This window comes from Hippoglossus stenolepis, chromosome 16, assembly GCF_022539355.2.
Source record: "Hippoglossus stenolepis isolate QCI-W04-F060 chromosome 16, HSTE1.2, whole genome shotgun sequence".
NCBI classification, from domain to species: domain Eukaryota; kingdom Metazoa; phylum Chordata; class Actinopteri; order Pleuronectiformes; family Pleuronectidae; genus Hippoglossus; species Hippoglossus stenolepis.
This window is the reverse complement of record NC_061498.1, coordinates 17281758-17298668: the sequence shown is the minus strand read 5'-3', so window position 1 is coordinate 17298668 and position 16911 is coordinate 17281758. Positions and strand designations below refer to the sequence as shown.

The following is a 16911-nucleotide window of genomic DNA, read 5'->3' as shown; positions in this document are numbered from 1 at the left end:
TAAAAACATGAAGCTATGGAGGGTTTTGTCACAGATATTGATTCGCACGGAATGTGCATTGTGCCCATAGACAGACAGCGTGTCTCCCCTTCCTCCCACTATCCAGAAATGAAGCAGGAATATCCCTGATAGAAACGCTGCCATCTTGTGCATATGGAGCCAGAGTCCGCGCATCAGCCGATCCTGATAGGAACTACCTAAAATGACAGACTTTATCTTTGAGAAAAATGTATATGAAGGGTCAAGATGCTTTGGCTTCACTTTGAGGGACCTGGCATGTCGTCTCTCTTTATTACGCCACTTGTGGCAGAGTTAACGGTGACTAGCAGCTAGACATGGGAACTCATGGACATCCTGCGCTGCCACCACCTTTGCCTGCATCTGTGGATTTAACCAATGAACTGGAAAGCGTAAGTTAGCCAGGGTTAGGGAATACAAAAATTCAAAAAAGCTTTAACATTGGACGCAGAGAGTAAACTCCTGTGAGAGAGGGATGAGTCATTAAACTGTTGAAAAAGAGATTGAAATTATAGTTTTTTGTCAGACAGCATTTGATTAGTTAAATAGCTACAGAGGATTAAACCTGAGAAAAGGTATGTACATTGAGACCTTGGATATTTAAAAAAAACATTTGGGATCTTTGAAACTGATTTGGTGTGCAGCATCTCCTGCCCCTTCATCTTGTTTCACTCTGATAAACGGAAAGTGAGACGCCCCTATGCAGCATGCGGAGCTGAAGGTGCAGGTGTTGCTCAGTGAAAACAGGTGTTTCTCTTTGAGCAATGAGCGCTTTAACCCGCCACGCAGCCCGAGCCTTAAGAAGCCCCTCTGCCAAAAGTTTTTTTAAAGGCCAAACCGGTCTCACCACGCAGACAGGCCTGCGCTCGCAGTCATGTGGGGAGGTCTCTGAAATGAAAATGCCATTACAAACCATTTACCGGCCTGCTGAGTTTACATGTCGTACAAGAAAAGGAGCGTTCGGAGCGGTTAAGTGTCACATAAATCTTTCAGCAGGCTAATTGAAGTGGTTCCCCCAATAGGCCACTCTCCACAGCTGCTATTACAAATAGCACAACTGCGGATGGGACGGCCAGCTGTAAACCAAATCTTACACCCACTGGATAACACTGCTAACACACACACACACACACACACTCAGTGCTCTGTGGGTTGCTGCTGCTAGTTTGCTCAGACAGCTCCACTGGGAGCGTGCGATGTAGTCGTATGTAAACACAAGTCATCTTTCAGTGAAATATGCTCTGAGAGGAGACACAAACGACTTTGCCTCCCCTCATCCTCCCCCACTTTCTCTCCTCTCCCACAACCACAGCGTATTTAAAGCTTATTTGAGCGGGCAAGTTGAAGAGGAGCACATTGTTATTTCCAGCAGCAGCCTGGGGGAGTAGTTGCAGGAAGCGGCGGGGTTACACCTACAGTGTGCACCAGCTCACTTCTCAAAGCTGCAGCCGTAGCTCCGGCAAAGCTTCTGAGGATCGCTCAGCTCGAGCTTCATGCTAGTCCGCTAGTTTAACAGAGATTACCTTCCAGCTGAATGGACCAGGCCCGGTACTAATCTCCTCATCTGCCACTGAAAGAGGAACTTGATGTGATATATCGGAGCCTCAAGTTCAAAACTGTGCAGGTCCGTTAAACACTGGAGGGCTTTTTCATGGCTCAGCAATTACACAGGGCCTAAACTGTGACTCTTAAACTTGATGTATTCCACCTCGCGCTCCACCTTTTTTCTCCGTCCTTCAAAAACATTCTGTTCCCTGCCCGTCCTATATTTATTTCTCCTTCCCTTTCCCATTTTCTCCATCTTTATCTCCCCCTCTCGGTCCCTCTCGTCCTAATTGCCACAGAAACTGTGTATTTTTGATTGTGGGCCAGTGGGAGAGAGAGGGGTGGTAACCTACATCGGATTGCGTCCGCTGAAGATTAGTATTAGTTTTCCCACATTCACACTGATGCTGCTAAAAATTCATGTTTCCTGCATTTAAAAAAAGGCCCATTAGGTGTGTTTCCATGCACCTTTACACTTACACCTGGGGCTTGACTCAGGCAGAGAGGTTGGTGTATTAATAAAAACAAAATATGACAGAGTGCAAAAGAAAGAGTTATGAATAAATCATGATGTGTAAACGAAGCATGAAACACCACACCAGCTTTCACTGAAAAGAAGTAAAAATGCCTGCCACACACTAGAGGATTTTCAAATCTGAACTGATTTTAGAAATAGAAAATGGACAGAAATAAAGACAGATTTATATTAATTGTGAAACCTGGTACATAAAACAAGTCTTTTTTACCCCCGCCACCTTTTTGTTGGTTTTTTTGTTTGTAAGCAAAATTAAGCATAAACAACATGAAACTTGGCGGAAGGATGCGTCAAGGAAGAACCCGTTAAATTTAGGTTACAATCCAAGATTTTTCACAGGGAAATAATTCATGGGTCTGGAGGGGAAACAATCAGGAATATTTTGACTGATAAAATATTTGGAGTTTGATTGAGCTGAAGGGGACTGTTGGGCCTTGGTGGAGGCATGAACTCTACTGAATGCCAATCTAGATTATGCTGTAGGGAGCCATGTTTAGGTTCTAGAGTACAGAGCAACTTTACTGCAGATTTCTGCTCACTCTCCCTATCACTGTGTGCCACACTACAGGATCATTTGGCCAGATAATCTGATCAGGTCATATTAGTCTTGAATCGAGAACGACCCCGCCACAGTCAACAATTACTTCATGGCTTTACCAGATGTTTATCATAATGAACCAACTCCTAGAAACCCCAGAAAACAGTGGGAACACATCTTTTGTTTGCCACTTTTCTGGCAATACTTTTACAATTAGAACTACAAAGGGATAGAAACTCAGTGATTCAGACGATCAAAACAAATATCCGTCCGTCTGGAGATGAATTTCCTAACAGACAGCAGCAGTGGTCGCCCGCCGGCAGGTAGCCCGGGCACAGAAGCTGTTTCGCAGGTGGGAGAGCAGATCGCTGACGCTTTGATGGCTCTTTTTTCTAGGTGACGCTCTGTCTAATGTCTGAGTGGTCGTCACCAGGGGGTCCCTCTCTCTCTGCGGGGTGTGGGCAGTTCACAAAGTAATAACCGCACCCTGCTGTGCCCATCATGCCTCGCTGCCAAGACCTCCTCGTGAAACACCTGGCACCATGGTAACCAACACCTGTTCACCTAATTAGAGGGACACTGGAGGGAGAGGAGATGAAGAAGTTAATGAAACGCTAATCTGGTCCAATCAAACGCCCAGGCATCTGCCTCCTCGGCGCGGCAGCAGGTCACTGTAATGGCCGCCTTATGGGCGCCTCCCCAGCCATGCCACCTAGAGTGACCTCATCAATGCCAAGGCTCCTCTGAGGTGCAGCAGATAGAGGAGAGCGGACATGGAAATGGGAGGGAGGGGAGAGGGAAGTCGGCGTGCTGCTTCCTGGATGGAGTAGCTGGACGGCGAGGTGTCAGCCAAATGAACAAGCATTTAAGAGATGAGGTTCCCTGTGCACAGCCGCTGGAGCAGCTCCAGGTCGCGCCAGCTGCACTGCTCTTGTTTACAAGCCGCCACCTGCTACTGGAAGGGCCTGGTGCTCAGGTCGGATTTCTGCAGAGTATCCTCTGCTACCATCCCCTGATATGAATCCTTCTGACTTTACCCGCACTGAGAATTAAAGAAACTGTAAAGTGTCTTAACTGTAATGTGAGTTACCATAAAAGGGACGGAGATGTAATGTATCTTTTCATTATCAAGTAATCTACCCTTTATTTTCTCATGTAATCAATTCATCAAATGATCAACTGAATATGTGCAAACTCAGGTCTCAGGATTTAATTTCATCGGGCCAACAGTCCTGAATATACTAGCTAAAATAATGATTTATCCTGTGTTGGTTGTTGTTCATTTAGGCTGCAGGTATTTGTTCTGTATCATAACTTCTGGGCAATGAGGGCAGGGTGTACCCTTTTCACCTTTTTTACCTCATCAAGCGAGTGGTAGACAAAGACAGGAGTAGGGCTCTGATATTTTGTATTAACATCACATCTTGCTTTATAATTTTATTTTAAATAAACACCACAAAACGTATTTGGACTAATGGATCTTTTTGATGCGTCACACATCAAAAAGATCTCTTTTCGATTGTTTTGCCTCTGTTTTGTTTATTTGTTTGTTGTCAGCAGGAACAATGCCTCTATCTTGAAAATTGTGAGGTGTTTTTTGACATCTTCAATTTCCCGGGGAATAATTCATGGATCTTGATGAAAAAAATCGGACATATTTAGTGGACTGATATCTATACCTTTGTACAATTTGGTGACATTCTAGTATTGCTTCTGGATTTGCTCATTTTCCATCTATTTGTGGTGTTTTGCGTCTCTTCTAGGATCCTTTTCAGCTCTTGTAGTCTTTTTAGATGAGTCAGACACTCCCTGCTGACCTCTGTGGCCCGAGGGCCTGTGTCCATAGGAGATCCCTCTGCAGCTGGAATGATAACATTTTTGCTTGGCAAATTACTTCAATGATTAATCAAAAATCAAACTGACTTAATGATTAATTTTGTGTTGTTTGACTAAATCATTAATCCACTAATTATTTCAGCTCTAAAAACTACAAGTTTGCAGATCGGCAGTTTCTATTGTATTGTATGAACTCAGCTGAACTCTCTCTCTCTCTGTGTCTCTCTTTTCGCCAACAGGAAACCTCAAGGGGATGTGTAAACAGATAGACCACTTTCCAGAGGAAACAGATTATGAAGCGGACCCGTCTGAGTACTTCTTACGTGAGTATCTTATGCGCATTGAATATCCTATGCATGCATTTAATTGTATTGGTCCTTTCCTGTGTTTCATGTTGGACGTGACCACAAGGGGGAAATGAAATCTCTCCAGGACTCCCTTTGCTTGTTGTCTTGATATTTGCTTAATTTTTTTTTTTTGAATGTGTCCCACTTTTTGTGCCGTCTCAGGCCCGAGCGCGATGCTAGTAACTGCTCTTGGCCCGTGTGTCACTGCCCGTCTCTGCCGGCCTTTTAGCGTGAGGCCGGCCCGAGCTGAGCGCTGCCAAGCAGCTCATCTGTTTTTACTGCTTGGCTGTGTGTAACATAACGTGCAGTGTTACAGTCGGCTGTGTACCCTGTAAACACAGCCCATTGATTTCTGCTCTCTTTTCCTTTGTGCAAGCAAGACAGAGACACTTGTTGAACTCATTTGTTTACTAATCCTAAAAATCACAACTATGAGTCGGAGGCTCATGATGTACTGTTAGTGTCGTTAGCTCGATACCCTCCCCTGACTGAGTTCATGTGTTTGAGCTGATTATTTGTGAATCCGACTCAACGTTTTCTGCAAAGATGTTGTTGCTTATTCTTCATGTGTTGTTTTTAATGTCGACACATATGAAAGGTACCCTTCATTTGTTTATGTGGCTGGGACAGTGTAACCAAATGATGCTGGAGACGGCCGTTTCTATAGTTACTGTCACAGTGTAGCAACAGATGCAAGATAACAATGTTTCTAAGGTTACCGCTCTGCTCCACTGTTGTGTAATAAACAGTAACGGAAATAAACAGGATATAAACAAAGATATTCAGGCATCTTTTCACTGAAAGTTAAAATAACTTTTTTACATACACACTGCAGTACTTAATCTGGGCCTGAGCCTGCGTTTAAAATTACAGTTAGCATTTATTTTTGGGAAGTTAAACATAAACCAAAAGATGCAAAAAATAAGTCTCTTATGCAGGAGAGTCAGGGAGTCAACTTTCCTTGTTTTTAGTCATTACATTATAGCTACTAAACTAAAACAGTTTGGGGGTCAGCCAGGAGTTAGCACGAGGTTTGATATCAGTTTGGTAGAGAAGCCAGACTGAAAACAACATCGTTGTATTTTTAGCTCTACAGCTTTCAGACATGCACTGAAGTCTGGACATTTTCCAGAAGGGCTGTATGTCAGAACACAATTGTCCAAGTCAGCTGCTGCGGACATTTTCCAGAACTTTTCCTGCCAGCCCCCTAGTAAAATATCTAATTCAAATTAATAGTGAGTGAGTGGGTGTGTTGATGTTTCCAACACGTGATGGATGTGAAACTGGATGAATACAAATATCTCGGAATGAAAAAGAGGAGCCAAAGATGTCAACTTTGAAAGACGACAAGATACGAGGGATATTGGTGATTAGGGCCGACGTTGGTGTTGATGGGATGAAACAGAATTTACAGAATATGTCACGTCCTGCCTCTCGGAGAGCCGACTCGTGGAGATTAACCCCGGCCAATTAGGTTGTGTTTGACTTTAATTCCTCACTCTGAGCGGTTGTTCCCGTCCACATGTGCCATTGAGAATGCTTATGATAACAGCTCTGGTAATGATTCCAGCGATACCTGAGCCTCGGTGAAGGCAGATCAATCTGACAACGAGGCTTCTCTCTGGCTTGGGTTGCCGCGCAGGGGCCCCCGCTCTGGCCCCCGGACCACCGACACCACATGTGTGCAAGTTGACCTCTTCCCATGCTGTGATTGGAGGAGAGGGCCGCAGTACTCCCAGTGGCTTGCCAATTAGGACACTCACATCCATAAATATTTCAGCCTCCTTCTTATATGGGTCAGGCCTCTCTCTGTCGCCGTTTCCGTCCCATTCTCTTCACCATCACACGCGTAATGTCTCATGTCAGGAGTTGTTCGACACCAAGTCTCTGGCTACAAAGATGACTGTGATGATTCAAATGATTAAGCTGTTTAAACGCGCGAGTGGTTTTTCTTGTGGGTGCACGAAGAGGTCACAGGGGACACATGACATCTCAGTCAGTGTCCCCATACTAACCCCCTGAGATGACATTTTAAACCTGCACACGCCCATTTCGTGGACTCACACTTGGAATTTGCATAATAAGGACTTTCGCGGCGCCTGTGGGCGACCAGAGACAGAAAAGTTGCCTCTGTTCACACATGCTGTTGGGGGGGTTGTTATGCAATAGACATTATGTCACTTCAGGTGAAGGCACAACGGAAGTGACATCAGCGGTGGGGGATGCTCACCAGTCCAAAAATTGGAGGGGACACACCGGTGACGTCACCAGACAGCGTAGAGGGGGAGGAGTATTAGGTGCCATGGTTGCCAAGCAGAAAACAGACAAATCTGACTATAAACATGCACCCCCGCTTCATCACACACACAAACACACTGATCTGCTGTCCTCGTGCGCACACACCACATATCAGTAGCTTCGCTGTGTGTGTTCCATGAGTCTGCAGCTCTCCCAATAGCAAAGCAGTTTGCACATCCACACAGGGTTATATAAGCCAGCTGAGGCACAGTAAAGCGCCAGTGGGTTTTTAGATCATGTCGTGTCGGAGCTCCCATCATCCACTGCTCCACTGGGCGCTAAGCAGCTGAGAGAGGAAAGCGGGGAAGAAAACGCCCAGTTTCACAAGCTAATATTACTAAACTGAGACACACCAATTCACCGTAACATAGAGAGAGGAGGGTCATGTGAGGGGAGGAAGGAAGCATGACCGGTTTTAAAAACTGAATAATTCTTTAAAATTTTGAGCTGAAACAATATGTCCATCAGTCGATTAGCCTAAAGCTGAAAATAACAATTATCCAATTAAATGATCCATCTTTTTATTATTTTCTACGTTAGTCACTATCTATTAAATGTCAGAAAACGTGCCTGAGGAGGTGAACAGAGACGGAGATAAAAGATTAAACTTTCGACTTTGACCCTCATCATTTCTTCTAGAATGAATAGAGTCTTAAAGCTGAATATTTTCAGTTTAATGATGTGAAAGTGAAGGTACATAGTTCACATTTGAGAAGATAGAACTAAAGAATTTCGGGGGCATTTGTTAAAAAAAGAAAAATCCTGATAAATTGATGATTGAAATTGCTCATTATTCTGTTGATTGACTAATTAAATAATGAAGAAATCAAATGAAAAAATAAGATACAACTATTTTGATGTTGAATTAGTTAATAAATAATGAATAAATATCGAATTAATAATAGTATATTTTAATTCATAATAAATAAACAGTTAGCATTATGCAACTGTGCCATGTTTCATCCTTTCACTGCTGATTCATCTGATCATTTTATATGTGATATGTAGGGTTTTTATTGTGTAGGTTTGTAATTCTCTCTCACTCTTGGCCACATCATTTTCTCCTGCTTCATGCTCCATGTTTGCTTGTTTTCACATCAACAACTGCTTTGTTTCCCCCCCCCCAGCACTGGAATCCCCCTGTCATGCAGTGTCCCAGTTACCTACTATAGACTGAAACTATAAAGCATGCTCCATATCCTAAAGTTGATGTACTAACACTGTTTTGGTAGGAAATATTCAAGACATTTGTGTTCAGTATTGTTTTGAACATGAAGCACATTTAAATTACCAATGGCATTCTACAGTAAAACTGTTATAATCAATATTTCCAACTAGGGGGTCGCTCATAGTGATGAAACATCACTCGACTCTGCAGCTTCACATTTTAGCCTATTTCAGCTCATTGTTTATCTGTCCAGCTGATTATCCGTTTTCATGTAGTCTCACTTCTCTCGTAGCTCCACATACTTAAATACCAGCTGGTGAATATAGTGAAGCAGTCTGATATTTCCCATCGGAGGTGGTGAAGACCAAAATCTAAGATAAAAGAGAGTGAATTTTGGACTTGACACAAACATGATTCCAAATAAATTATAATGTTGCTGCGTGTAAATAAGCAGCGGTTTGCTAAGTTCAAAGATGTATGTTAAAGGGATAGTTCACAGAAAATTTTAAATTCACTCATTATCTACTCACCACTATGCTGATGTAAAAAACTCTTTGAGTCCACAAAACACTTTTGGATTTTCAGGGGTAAACAGCGTCGCAGCCAAATCCAATACATTTGAAGTAGCAATTCTTCAGACGTAATAAAACAGAAAAAAAAACAGAAAAGGCCTCAATACTGCTCGTGTGGTGTCATCTAAGTGTCGGGAAGTGCTTCCCGACAGTCATTTACGACTAGAAACCGCGTCAATTACACCAAGTTTTTAGCCTGTTTTTAAAAAAATGTTAATACGACTGAGGAAGTGGGCCCCAGTTACTTCAATTGGATTTGGCTGCAACGCGGTTTACCCCTGAGACTCAAACACTTCACCCACCCCTCCATCGTCATAGTGGTGAGTAGAATGAGTGAGTTTAAATTTTTCTGGGAACTATCCCTTTAATATTTTTGGTGACCACAAAATTTCTGTTTAAAAATATAAAACGCTGTAGTATTTCCAGGGATACATTAGCTAATTTCTGCATTTAGTGCAATTTGTTTCCTGAGTTGCTTTGTCATACATGAACTTATTGAAAGATCAACCACATATTCAAGTACATTTAATTCATAATTTGTCTTTATGAATGTACGGCATGCTCAAAATTACTGCATAGTGTGTAATTCGGGCACAGCACTGGCTAAATTAATGTGGGCTGCAGGAAAGTAGTTTCAGCATTAGAACACATCAGTGAAATATCATGCAAAAAAATTTAAATACTCCTGCTACTACCACCAATTATGAGGTAATTTTACCCCCCTCGTTTGATTTTCATATGAACTTTCCCGGGTGTTTTCGCCCCGAGCCAGTGTTAATCCCTGACACTGATGCTTGCTTGCATGCGTTGATCTGAGAGTATTCACTGACATTGGTGACAGAAGGGCAGGCCTGTCACAGCCTGTGTCACCCTGGGGCCTCGCGGCAGACTGGACGCTGGCCTGAACTGGCTTTGGTGTCGCCCGATAAAATCAATGGGTCTGGGGCAGGACACGCAGAGGATTGTAGGGCAGAGCAGGGTGTGGCGACACCCTCGGCTCGTCGACCAGTGCAGCGGCTATAGTGGCAGTATAGAGTCATGTGAAGAGGTGGGGGGCTTCACCAGTGAGCTTTAACGTGATCACGTGAGCTGAGACGAGGTTGTCAGAAGGTTATATTATGTGTTAAATCTTGGCAGTGACATTAAAATCCAGTGTTTGATTTAGCAGTTGGTCGCCGTGACATTGAGCGTCCCGTTCTTCTCGGTATCCAAGGCAACAAATGAGGAATCCATCGACTGATATAAACGCATGCGGCACGCGGACATGGGCCAAATAAATTAAAAGCCAATCATTTTTGTCCTGGTTGACCGAGTGAGTGATAGCCTTCTAACTTTATATCATATTAACATCGGATATAGAGGCAGAACAGCTTGTAAAACACACAGAGGTGAGAGATGGTGTCCTCGTATTGAAGTGAGATTAGAAATCACAGGACGGGCCGCAGCATTCGGCTTTCACAGCGTTATCATTGGAGGACGGCTGCACCCTCTCGGTTCATTTATACACACTCCCATTTACTCATAAGCTGTGAGCAGAAACTGTCTGAATAGTCCAACCGCTGCGAGAGAAAACAACAAATTATATACTAGTGACCTATTTTATCTCCAAACATAAAGAAGCAAAGAGTCAGCTTTGACAGTATTTGTTCCGAACACATCAGAATGAGACGAGTGGTAGTGATGCAGGCGGTCCTGCAGGCAATTAAAAGCTCAAAGACCCGCAGCTGCTACAACATGAAGAAACAACTGTTTACACAACATTTGTCTCCGTGATAAATTCTTGTATCATGGAAATGTGCTATGTCAGCATATTTCACATCTCACAGTGACATATTTTAAAGATGTGTTTACATTTACCTGCTCGCTACCTTAGCCAGAAGCAAGGTATTGGTTTCACCCCTATGTGTGTGTGCGTGTGTGTAATTAATGACTTAACACCACATGGACACATTTTTACTAAACTTGATGGGAGTATTAGTAGGGAGGATATCTACAGATGATTAACTTTTTGAGAGGCTCCGTCAAAGGTCAAAGTCAGGAAAAAAAGGGGACTGAAAAAACAAATTTTCAAGACATTTCTGAAAATAACAGAGATAATCTAAAGCTTACATTGATTAGAAAATTATTCCCCACCATATGATGTCATATGATGTCATATGATAAGTAATTTCACGAGGATGTCAAAAAAATGATGTCATACATAAAAAAAATATATTTTTTCTGATATTTTCCATCCCATAATATGGAAAATATATATTCCATAATATATGGTAGGAATTAATTCTTCATGATGTCACTATGAAGCCAGAAAATTGGAGTTAGTTATTGGTGGTGTTAATAAAGTAAAAAATTACGGTTGACAATAACAGCGACTTCTTTATTGCTAAGGCAAAATGGAACTATATACTTAACTAGTCTAAATATACAAATATAAATAAGTGCAAAATTGACATAACCAAATCACATAATAAATAAAACCAAATTCAACTACAGTATTTTAACACTTAACAGTTTTAGTGATTAATACAACAAAATACTCTCAAATCCAAACCCGTCGTTGATTGTCTCCCCACCACCAGGGCTGCACACAGCTGATGTGCTTGGTCTAGGCCAAGGGATGTTTATGTTGCCTGTAATCAGGACAACTACTCACTACATAACTCAGGCACAGAAATCGAGTCGGTCCAGTAGGTACCGATGGTACCGTATAGGAACCGGTGCCTGATTGGTACAAACCCTATAGGCCAATAACGCATTGACTTTTTCAACGATCTACAGTTTATATAGATTAAACAATAATTTGTAATCATGTAAGTATGAATAATACCGCAACATCATTATGAAATGGCATTAGTGCCATCTAAAAAAGTTAGCATTGCCTTATCGGGTCTGATAAAGAATGCACCTCGGAGTTCTTGGCTGTGGAGATTTTAAAGGAGGCTCTGTAACGTTAGATTGACGCTAGAGGGAAGGTGGCTGTGGTCCGTTCTTCTTACAGCCGAACACAGTACAGCTTTCTGCTCTTAAACTCATTCCATGCACGATCAAGTGCTTCATCAAATTTGTTGTGTTCCAGATCTTGGCAGCAATGTCCTTTTTTCATAAATTGCATCAGATTCTTCTTCTTCTGAGTTTGGTTTATTGCATCAAATTTTATTTCTTTGATATTTTTTACCCCACTATGACACGCACACAAATCTCTCAAAATACAACAACACACACGCGCACGCACACGTACACACTCTTGGGGTGCGACAAGTGATTTTCCTGGATGCCTCTACAACAGCCAATCACCTGATTATTAAATCTTGGTAGAGCAGCTCAGTGTTGAGTTTCACTTCCCTGCTGACATGTGATTTTGGCCAAGCTACGCTCTGCTAAGTGCTGTCATGAAGGTGTTATCTGTGGGCACATCAATTTAATTTCAATGTTATTTGCATAGCGCTAAATCATAATATACATTATCTCAAGGCACTTTACATAGTAAGGTCGAGACCTTAACATTTTTAGAGAAACCCAACAGTTGAGCAAGCACTTTGTGATGAGAATAAACTCCTCATTAACTGGAAGAACCATCTAGCAGAAGCAGACCCAATGTGGGCGGCCATCTGCCTTGACCGGTCGGGGTGACAGGAGAAAAATGGGGAAGGAAGAGAAATGGGTGTAAAAGAGGGGAGAGGAGAGAGAGACCAGGAACAGTTGTGTAAGCATCATGTTTCAGCTCTGACAGACTATAATGTGTTATAATGAAAACAATAAGAGTGATATTTATAGATATAAAGATGTTATTGATGATAGCAGCACCAGTTATTACAATAATAATAAATACTTATAATAATAATTGTCATTGAGACAGAGAGAGACAGAGACAGAGAGGTGCTCAGTGCATGAGGGGAGTTCCCCCAGCAGTCAGCAGTTATGAACTAACCATAGGCTTTATCAAAAAGGAACGTTTTAAACATGCATCCCATACTTTGTATTCCCCTTCTGTTGTCCTGGAGTTTTAATTTTCCCAATCACATAATTAAATGTCCCCTCTGCCCATCCACTACAAGCACACAAGCAGACAGACAGAGAGAAAGAGAGGGGTGGGGGGGGGGGGCTATGAAGACCATCATTTACCCCCGAACCCCGACATTCAACGGGTACAACAACAAGCGGAGAAAGCAGAATCGCGGGCTGACCTTATATATACAGTCTATGGGGCTGACCAGCGCGGAGAAATGCACGCCCCGTGAACAGCCAGGCGGCTGCGCGCTGAGAACGGCGCTGCGCTGCCTCGGAGCTGCGCTCGCGTCCGGTGTAAACCCGGCGTAACGAGTGGGGGCTTTGTGTGTTTGTGCCAGTGTTACAGTAGTGCTGAACACTGCGGAAGTCTTCCACACTGCTGGCTGTGTGGCGATGACACAAATTCTAGCTCACGCATGGGAGAGCGAGTGGTCGCGCCCGAGCAACTGCTGCAGCCTCCCAGTCCCAACGATCCAGACAAATGCCACGTGAGTGAATCGCGGCTCTGACCAGCGCGGAGAAATGCGAGTCCTGTGTGAACAGCCAGGCGGCTGCTGCTTGGGAACGGCGCTGCGCTGCCTCGCAGCCTCGCTGCGTCCGGTGTAAACCCGGCGTAAACCCGCGTAACGAGGGTGGGGGACGGGGGGACGGGGGACGGGGGGAATGAGGTGGGGTTGGGCCAAGGCCATGTAGGGAGACTTCCAGTACCTTGTTACGACACAAAACCCAGGAAGCTCAATCGAGTCACTCAAGCATGACGTTTCTGACTTAGAGGAACCATAACAAAACGCGCGAGTGTTTTTTCCCCAGAGTTTTTGGGTTGGTAGACATGCCAGATACCCACATTAACGTGTAGAAGCACTAACAAAGTGGAATTTGCATGCTATGTCCCCTTTAAGTCTAACCTTAACTGTAGAGATGGTGTCTGCCTCTGAACCCAGAGTGGGAGCTGGTTCCACAGGAGAGGAGCCTGGTAGCTGAAGGCTCTACCTCCCATTCTAGAACCACAAGTGAGCCTGTATTTTGGTAGCGAAGTGATCTATTGGGACAATACAGTGTAATGAGCTCATTGATATATGAAGGGGCTTGATTGTTAAGGGCTTTGGATGTGAGGAGCAGGATCTGGTCTATTCTGAATTTTTACAGCCAGCCAATGCAGAGAAGCTAAGACAGGAGTAATATGATCTCTCCTTCTAGTTCCTGTCAGCACTCGAGCTGCAGCATTTAGACCAACTGGAGGCTTTTCACAGACTTACTGGGGACATCCTGAAAATGAAGAATTACAGTAATCCAGTCTAGAGGTAACAAATGCATGGACTAGTTTCTCAGCATCCTTCTGAGACAGGATGTTCCTAATTTTCATAATATTGCTCAGGAGGAAGAAAGCTGTCCTAGACATTTTTTTTTTTATATGTGGGTCAAATGACATGTCCTGTTCAAACCTAACTCCAAGGTTCCTCGAAGTGGAGCTGGGGGCCAGGCTAATAGCATCCAATGCGACTATCTGGTCAGACAACCTTTCTCTGAGGTGTTTAGGGCCAAGTACAATGACTTCAGTTTTGTCTGAATTTAGAAGTAAAAAGTTCTGGGTCATCCAGGCCTTAATGTTCTTGAGACATTGCTGAAGTTGAACTAAGTGATTAGATTCCTCAGGCTTCATAGATATGTACAGTTGGGTGTCATCTGCGTAACAATGGAAGTGTAAGTGGTGCTTTCTGATGATGTTGCCTAAAGGAAGCATATATAAGGTGAAAAGTATCTGTCCCAAAACAGAACCTTGTGGAACTCCATGACTAACTTGTGTGTGCATGGAGGAGTCATTGTTAACATCAACAAATTAAAATCTATTTTATAAATACGACTTAAACCAGCCTAATGCCATTTCCTTTAATCCCAACATATTGTTCCAGTCAAATGGTGTCAAATGCTGCACTAAGATCCAACAGGACAAGTATAAGTCCAAGTAACAGTGCTGTTTCTGTGCTGTGATGGAATCTAAATCCCGACTGAAACTCCCCCAACAAGCCATTACTGTCTAAGTAATCGCAGAGCTGGTTAGCAACAGCTTTTTCAAGGATTTTGGAAATGAAGGGAAGGTTTCATATGGGTCTATAATTAGCTAAAACATCTGGGTCAAGAGTGGGCTTTTTAAGCATCAGCAGTGGAGTGGAGGGTAATTACGGTAATTGAAATGTGTTGTGTTGAGGGAACTTTAATTGTCTGAGCGTGTCTGTCATGTGATGTGATTTCAGTGAAGCAAAGTGTTTGAGAGTGAAATGTTACGTTAAGACGAGCAGAACTCTGTGAGGGAGCACTGGATCCTAACAGCAGCAGTTTATATGTGCAGATCGTGTGAAGCTTTTCATTCACCAGAGTCCTGAAATGCCCAGAAAAGCACTGGTTCAAAAATAAACAAGTCTAAGAAGGTATTCAAGACTTCTTCTTAAAAATGTCTTAATTTTTCAAGCCTGCCGTCAATGATGTTCATTATAAATGGATTTTGTGTCAGATTGGGACTGTGTTGGATTGTTGTGACAGTGGATTATGCTGCAGTTCATGTTTGAGGAGTTACAGTCAGAACAACCTGTAGCAAACAGTGACTATGTTGACATGGACAGTAATATTCTGACTATTGATATTTTTCTGAATAAAACATTTTAATTATGATGTTTAAATGAGTTGCTGATAGAATTTTTCCATATATCCAATATTCCATCCAACAGTCTCATTATGACTCATGTCAACGTTACGTCCTACTACTTGTTTACACTCTAACCCTGGGCATGTATCGTCAAGATGTTAGAAACTGTCGTTTGTTGATGTCACAAAATGATGTGAAAATTGACGTAGACATGTCGACCAAGGACAGAATAGTCCACTTATTGTGAGTATAACCTAATTTAGGTGAAGGGAATCAGAAAATTATGTTTACATGGCAGCATTTTATTCAGATTTTTGTCTCAATCTGGATGAAATCATTACTGTTATATACACTGCTGGATATAATAATGAATACATCTAGTCAATATTGTTACCTCTGCCAAGGAGGTTTTGTTTTCATTGGCTCTAGTTTTCTGCTGGATGAATTACTGCAAAACTTGGTAAAACTCTGAACTGAAAAGGGCCGTGGATTTTGTCCCCCGTGACAGCGACCACTAACGCTTTCAATATACAGTACATATGGGCTCTCCACAGACTTAAGGTTGATGATACTTTTCATTATTTCTGTTCAGGACAACGTTTACAAAGTAGATATACATGCCTGCTGCAGTCATTCACATCATAATTTCATCTTTTCACCAGTAATTGTTTGATCACATTGCTCATTTTGAAGAATCTAAAATGGATGAACGATTTTTAGTCAGCAATACTTTTATTTTTTGGCGCTTCTGCTTAAAAAAGAATGTGTGAAATTTTCAATGGATTAACAAAATAGTTGTGATTATTAGTTTTCTGTTGAATGACAAATCAATTAATCACTTTGTCATGGCTGAAATCCAAATGTCATCACGATGACGATAGTTGGAAAATGGATAAATTGCCAAAAAGAGAGAGAATCTGTATAATGGGACGAAAATAAGTCGATGAATTCCCAGAGGTGTCTTAAACGTCACATCAGAACTTCTCAGCTTTTACTCATGGGCCAGTTTATAAATGCCAGAGAGTGAAACCTGCATTTATTCACCAATCAATTCAAGTCAAATTACATTCTGCCTGCAAGGTGTGTTGTCAACACACATAAGCTTTTAGCCATAGGACGGGAGCCACGTAAGCATCCTTGCGAATTTCGCCACCAAAGCTAATTTCCTTTCTCGATACACATTGTTTCACACTGTGTATTTTAACACAATCAGCAACCGCCACCATTTTTTTTTTCTTTCTTGTTACTTGTGGATGTGTGATGCATCATGGGGCAACGAACCTGGACGAGGACGTCGCAAGGGCTCAGTATTGAGGAAGACGAGGAGGAGGAAGAGGAGGTGTAGAGGGGATTAATATGTGTTTGTAGTGCTAAATCAATGTGCCTGTGAGCTGAGGCACCTGAT

General features: G+C 42.6%; 1 protein-coding gene across 1 annotated transcript in view; it reads left to right on the top strand.

Moving 5' to 3' along the window:
* Nucleotides 1–16911, top strand: part of cacng2a (calcium channel, voltage-dependent, gamma subunit 2a) — a 64829-nt gene that overhangs the window by 34854 nt on the left and 13064 nt on the right. The window contains exon 2 of the mRNA XM_035181488.2: nt 4712–4795. Coding sequence (XP_035037379.1) covers nt 4712–4795 — 84 coding nt within the window. The remainder of the gene's footprint in view (nt 1–4711; nt 4796–16911) is intronic.